Below are 6,960 nucleotides of genomic sequence, written 5' to 3' on the forward strand. Positions count from 1 at the left end.
ATGGATGGATGGATGGATGGATGGATGGATGGATGGATGGATGAACATTGACCTCTGGTATGCTGGCTGTCATTCTGCAGAGGTCATCTTCCAGGTAGTGTCTATGCTATCAGGCTTGTTGTTGTTGGCACTGGAGCTCATAGATGTAGAGCTCATAGATGGAATCAAAGTGGATTCAGATCATTCAGTTGAACTGTGTTGATTCTGGAATCATCGTCATTGCGTGGATTTTGGTAAAAAAAGGCTTCCAGCGTCTGACTTGCTGCTTTTCTTCTGAGGCTGATGTGGATTGACTAGTTTTAGTCCAAACAGGAACGCATTTTGAAACACAGCCATGGTGTCTGCAAGAACTTGTTTTTCATCATCACTTCATGTCTGTAGTGTGGAGGGAGACTAAAGTGTCCTTCACAAGGAGCAGATGGAGAACATCTTTAAATAGTCTTTCATTATCTCTAATTGACTTATGTCTAAACTTTAGTTTTAAAGTTCCATTTATGGGGCCTGCTGGTCCCCATAAGACCCTGATTTTCCTCTGAAGCATCCAAATGGCCGCAGCCTCTGATGGTCTCTATTTAATTCACCCTGTTCGGTCACCATGACCCATGAACACTGATGCCTCATTCTTCAGTTTCTAAAGAAACAGCCATCTTACTGATTCTGCCTGTTTTTGTGTCACATCCAGAAAACACTGGGGGAAGGAGAGGAGAGTGAAATGAGTGCAGCTGGCCTGTGGCGACAAGAGTAAGTGTGTTTGTGGAGCCAGCTAACTGAGCTTTAAGCAGGAGGAGCCGTCATGTTGTTCCTGCTCTTCCAGGTGGGTGGATATTAACAAAAGAGCAGTTTCTCTGCCTAATTAAGGTAATGGAGTGGGAAGAATCTGGTGAGTAAAGCAGATGGGCAATGACATGCAGAAAGGCCTCTGGGGGTTCAGGGAGTGAGCAGAACTTTAGCCATTGATTGGCCTGAGAGGAGAAGATAAAAAGAGCTGGATTGTTCTGTTAGATCCATCAGCAGCAGCTCAGGTCTGAGCTCCATCATCCAAAACATCACAGGTAGGAAGGTAACTGGGGAGCAGGGGGGGGAGGCAGGAGGCTCGTTGGAAACTAAAACCTTCTTCACTCAGCTGAGAGTTTAGATCCCAGAGAGAAGCTGCTGGTCAGAGAGGAGATGATGCCGAGAAGGACAAAGAACCGGCGGTGAGTCAATTCAGCTCTGCTGGATTTTATTACTAAAACCTTCTCCCACATGCAGGCCTCATTTCTCTGATCTGTTAGAAAAAAGGATTAATTTACAGTTAAAGAAATGAACACCCTACTCCCCTCATTTCCCTAATGAGACCGTAATTAACTGACTTTTAACAGCACTATATTAACACTATTCAACTAATAGAATCAATAATTAATGTAAAACAAGTGTCCGCTAAAAATCATTAAATTGTAGTTGTCCTTCATCTGACTCAGTACATCAAATGTTGTTAAAACCCCGAAGTTAAATAAAATCCTCTATGTTCTGTGTGTCTCTGTGAAAGTGAAAGTCCAGCCTTATTGTGGCTTTAACCTTCCACAGCGCCACGGCATCAAGGTGAGATCCCTCCTGCCATCTGTCTCAGAGGGACAGGTAAACAGCCATCTTTGCTTCACTGATTAAAACGTTTAAAAGTTGGGTCTTAATGAAGAACAAAAGCATCCCCAATCTATGACACCTCCACCTCCAATCTAGAATTCTGGATCTAGATTAGAAAGGTTGTAAATTAAATATGGTGTAAAGACGGAGGCAGGTCTGAGTGTCAGAGCTTACTGCGGAGACCCTGAAAGGAAAGGACCTTCATCAGTCCTGATCTTTGTCATCAAACATAACAAATTTAGACTTTGGAGCTGCTGCCCTGAGCTTTTGGACATGTCTGTACTTAAACCCACCTGAATCAAATAATCTTGTGATTAGCAGCAACCTGGAGTTTGTTTAACATTAGTCAGATTCAGGACATTATAAAAGTAGGAAACCAACTTATTGACAGGAATATTCAGGTGCAACTTTCTCATCGGCGACAAGGCAACCTCAGAGGGAAAACAAACAACTAGAAAACATAACATAACCAAAGATCAACAAAACAGAATAACTGAAAACTAAAAACTCAGAGTCCCAAAAGGGGAGAACCATAACAAAGACAGTTATATAAAAAGCATTGAATGACTGATAAAAAGATAAAATCATTTAAAAAAGGACTAATGGTAACTAATAATGTTTAGTTAGAAACGTTTGATGATGGCCTTAGCATTGGCTAATAGCTTGCCTCCACTTTAACTCTCATTTCAATTTGTTCGTTTTTCACTGGTGTCATAAATTCATAGGCACACATAGGATGTCATGTCTGTGAGGATCAGCAGTCATCCAGGTCACGGTCAGCCTGAGCAGTTCGGCTGTCAGAACCTTTTATTTACTTTTAAATAATTCTAGTTTTAAAATGATGAAATGAATCAACAGTGTGACTGAAGCTTTGATATTAGCCAACAGTAGTTTAACGCTGAACCAGTCTGTCGGCCAGAACCTGGGCTCAGTGTCAGAGCTGCTCTGTCACCTACTCAGGTTTTAATACAGTACTACCACATTTGAAGAATCTTCTCCCCCCCTCCAGGATTGCTACCCTGGTGCTGGGCTGGATCGTGCTGATGACCTCTCTACCACCTCCCGCCTTACACCATGTGTCGGCTGTCAACCTGCGGCAGTTCGTTGGATGTGCAGTTCGAGAATTTACCTTCCTGGCCAAGAAACCTGGCTGTGGTGGGCTGCACATCACTACTGATGCCTGCTGGGGGCGCTGTGAGACCTGGGAGGTGAGAAGCACAAACCAGACTCCTTCTTCAGAGTAATACAAGTACAAGTTGCATGTTGGTGGGATCTTAGCAGAGTGAGATAAAGCAGACTGTACTGATGGAGAGAGTTAGCCTGCTGCTTAGAGCTGAGGAAAGTGAAGGACACGGAGGAAACAGAACCAACATCCAGACAGAAACACACACGGATGAATAGAAACCCTGCATGTAGAAATACTTCTCAAGAAGAATCTAGTTATCCTCATCCCGGCCGCTTCACACTCGACTGCCAATAGAAGCACATCATCTTCTACTGTAATAACAGAGACATCATGCAAAGGCCACCAAAACACATCCCCTCAACACCTTGGCTGTGCCTAGAAATTCTGTCCTTAGAAGTTCTGAACAGAATTGGTGGTAAAGGGCAACCTTGGCAGAGTCCAAACCTCACAGGAACAAGTCCGACCTACTGCTGGCAATGCGGACCAGGCTCTGACACCGGTCATACAAAGACCTAACAGCCCTTATTAAAGGCCCGGTACTCCATACTCCCAGTGTACCCCCCACACTTCACCCTGAGGAACACGGTCAAATGCCTTCTCCAGATCTTTAAAACACATGTAGACTGGTTGGGCAAACTCCCATTCACCCTCCTGTGCAACTTTGAGTGGACATGGGGGGCATTTCCCCTGGATTAGTAGACTGGAGTGGTGGCCCCCCTATTTAAAAAGGGGGCCGGAGATGGGGTTCCAACTACAGAGGAATCACACTGTTAAGCCCTCTTGGTAAGGTCTATTCAGGGGTTCTGGAAAATAGGGTCCTTTGGATAGTCGAATCTCGGATTCAGGAGCAGCAGTGTGGTTTTCATCCTGGCCGTGAAACAATGGATCAGCTCTAATTTTATCACTTTAACTTTTATTTCAGCACCATTAATTGACAACATATGTAATGTCTAATCTCTATATAGATCCATATAAACCAGATGTCCCAGTCGGATTAAAGATTCAAAGTTTCTGTCCAAGGAAATGCAGCTGGTTGAATCCAGTGACTGACTCTACAGGAATCTATCCTCCTGGATGAGCAGGTAGAGGCAGGAGAGATTGACTCTGCAATCCCTCATACTAAGACATACTAAGACTCATTGACTTGAAGGCAATCCCTCACACTAACCATGCTTGTAGCGACAGTGGAGAGGAAAAACTCCCTTTGAACAGGGAGAAACCTCCAGCACAACCAGGCTCAGTATGAGCTGCCATCTGTTGAGGCCACCTGGGATTCAAGGAGACAGAAGCAGGCATAGAAAAGGAACATAGAAGCTCTGATCTATAAATACTTTCTATGTTATAAAAGCTCCACTAGATCCAGAGTCTCTATGGTAGCCAGCTGCTGTAAAGCTTGTTTGTGGGGGGGTTGTTTTCAGAACTGCTTTAGATTTCAGTAAATTCTGGTTCTTAATTAAGTTCATCCTCTGTTGTCTTCCAGAAGCCCGTCCTGGAGCCTCCTTTCATAGAGTCCTACCAGCGAGTTTGTACCTACAACCTGAGCCGTCTGGTCACAGTGAAACTACCCAACTGTAGGAACAACATGGACCCGACCTACACCTACCCTGTGGCCCTGAAATGCTCCTGTGGCGTCTGTCTGACCAGCACCACTGAATGCATAACCTCTGTCTGAAGACTCATCCAGACAGTCTTTCTTTTTGTTGTTGTTGATAAAATGTTTATTTAGGCTAATGTTAATGGAGGCTAATTCACATCAAGACATTATAATTCCAAACAGAGAGAGCTCTGGTGGTGTCAATCAGTTTGTCCTTGATTGTAGGAAATTATGAATCATCTCAATATGGCTGAAGCCAGCAATCATCATTTTGAATAAATGTTTTACATTGTGTAATGGTTTGATGAGGCAGCAGGATGTGATTCTGCAGATCTATAAAAAGCTTCTTTTAAATGTTTTCTACTATAGGACCTTTTCTGAAGTGTCAGAGCCCTGAGCCATTCCTCTGGTCTGAAGAAAACCTGTTAAACCTGTCATCGTTTTCTGTAGTCATTTAATGAATAAACATTGGAAAGTTTGATTTGAAGTATTTGTTCCCTGTGGGTGCTGGCTGCTTGGTGGTTCCACTCCAACTCTTCAAACAGTTCTGACAACATTGGGGGAGAAATAAGTGTGGAGTTTGTGAGGAGAATCTGTTTTTGTTGGCTAGTTGCTCTCAGGAACCAACAAAGAGTGAGAGCAGAGGGAGAGCATATATAACTGACAGAGACAAAGGGAGGGTTAACGAGCTGACAAGGAGCAGGTGTGAGAGGAGACAACGAGGGAGCCAAGGGGAAAGGAACACACACACACAAGAGGGCAACAGAAAAACATGAGAACCAACATAAATCTAGAAATTACAACAAAACTGGAATTAAACCAATAAATCTAGAAAACAAGGAGCAAAGTAAAGAACAACGGAACCAAGACCATGACAGCTCCTGAATGCAGACAAAACAGAAGTTATAGTCTTTGGACCAGAGTCTTTGAAAAAGAAGCTGATTAGTCAGTCACTTCATTTGGATGGGATTAAACTGAACTCAGATAATAAAGTAATACATCTTTGTGTTGTTTTTGATCAGGACCTGTCATTTAAATCCCATATCAAAGAGGTTTCTAGAATTTCCTTCTTTCATCTGTACAATATTACAAAAAAATAGAAATCTCCTGTCCAGGTTTGATGCTGAGGAACTAGTCCATGCATTTGTTACTTCAAGGCTGGACTATTGTAATTCTTTACTATCAGGAAGTCCACAAACTGTAGTTAAAAGCCTTCAGCTGATCCAAAATGCTGCAGCCAGAGTTCTGATGAAAATGAAAAACAGAGATCATATCTCTCCATATTCTGAAATAGCAGCATTTGATAATGAATTTAAAAATAAAATTTATAATTCCTCAGTTTACACGTTCAATTAGAAAACACTTTTCTTTATAATTTTTATTTTTAATAGTTGGTATAATTACAATTGTATATTTATTTCCACTGAATCTCATGAATCTTAAACATTGAATTAAATTCCTCCATCCAATAAATCTTCTCTGGTTTATCCCATCATCAGGGTCATGGTGAGGCGGGCATCTATCTGCAGCGGTCTGAGGGTGGGAGGCATTAAAAACTCCTCTTCCTCATTATTCTGATATCCAGCAAACTCAGTAGTTAGAAAATAAATATTCTTTGTCTGATTGGATGTTTGTAATGAGCCCAGTCCGCTGGTCATGGCACCAACAAACCAAAGCTTCAATCAGGCTAAATCCTGAGAGTAACTTTGGGTTAGAGAGTATTTTAACAGTTTAGCATCACTTTTACTTTCTACAGTGTGTATAACCAGAAACTGCCAAACTAATCAGACCTTTGCCCTCAGAAAACTTTGGGTGTGAAAGCGTTTATTACTGAAGTTCAGCGGAGGATAGGATGTCATGTTAAACAGGGAACCAGAGGTGGGTGGTGGGCGGGAGGTTTTCCGGGCTGCTGTCGCTCCTGGGAACTCTGTTATCTTCAGCAACTCTGACAAGACAGCGTTTAACAGCCACTGCTGTCCTAATCCTTTCTGACATTGTTGCTTCCTTCTTCTGCTGCATTTAGAGGGTTGAAGGTTGAAGCAGAACCAAGCAGGAGTCACAGAGCAGTGTTTCTCATGCTAACACATCCTTACAGATAAAAGAATATCAGAAAATTAACTTCATATGATCTTTAATCATTTATTTTTCATGCACTCTAGAGTAGACCATATCTCAAAGGAGAACAATAAAATATTCCACAGCCTAAAAAAATCTTTTTTCTTTTTCTGTTAACCCATTTTACTGCAGAAAACTTGAATTTACCTGGAGTTCACAAAGTTGAGCATGACTGTAAAGTTCATAGAAATTATTTATGTATTTTTAACAACTAAAACTCTGGTTATGATGTTTTTTTAGTCTCCCTGAATCGCAACATTGATTAATCCATCTGACTGCAGGTCTTCTGTGGGTTTTAAGGCTTTTTCTACACCAGCTTTAAGGGGTTAATTCAATAAATTTCTAAAAGTAAAATGGGAGGCAGATCTTTTAGTTATCAGGCTCCTCTCCTGTGGAACCAACTACCAGTGCATGAGGCAGACACCCTGTCTACTTTTAAGGC

The 6,960-nt window shown here is 42.0% G+C and overlaps 1 protein-coding gene across 1 annotated transcript; it reads left to right on the plus strand.

Annotated features, from left to right (window-relative positions):
• Nucleotides 1-837: 837 nt before the first annotated feature.
• On the plus strand, nt 838-4,847 carry gphb5 (glycoprotein hormone beta 5). The gene is made up of 4 exons (XM_015374918.1): nt 838-1,052; nt 1,124-1,196; nt 2,633-2,831; nt 4,290-4,847. The coding sequence occupies exons 2-4, from the start codon at nt 1,168-1,170 to the stop codon at nt 4,479-4,481; spliced, it is 420 nt and encodes a 139-aa protein (XP_015230404.1). The 5' UTR covers nt 838-1,052; nt 1,124-1,167; the 3' UTR covers nt 4,482-4,847.
• The last annotated feature ends 2,113 nt before the right edge of the window (nt 4,848-6,960 follow it).

The sequence above is a fragment of the Cyprinodon variegatus genome, unplaced genomic scaffold (assembly GCF_000732505.1).
Source record: "Cyprinodon variegatus isolate N-32 unplaced genomic scaffold, C_variegatus-1.0 Scaffold110, whole genome shotgun sequence".
Lineage (NCBI taxonomy): Eukaryota > Metazoa > Chordata > Actinopteri > Cyprinodontiformes > Cyprinodontidae > Cyprinodon > Cyprinodon variegatus.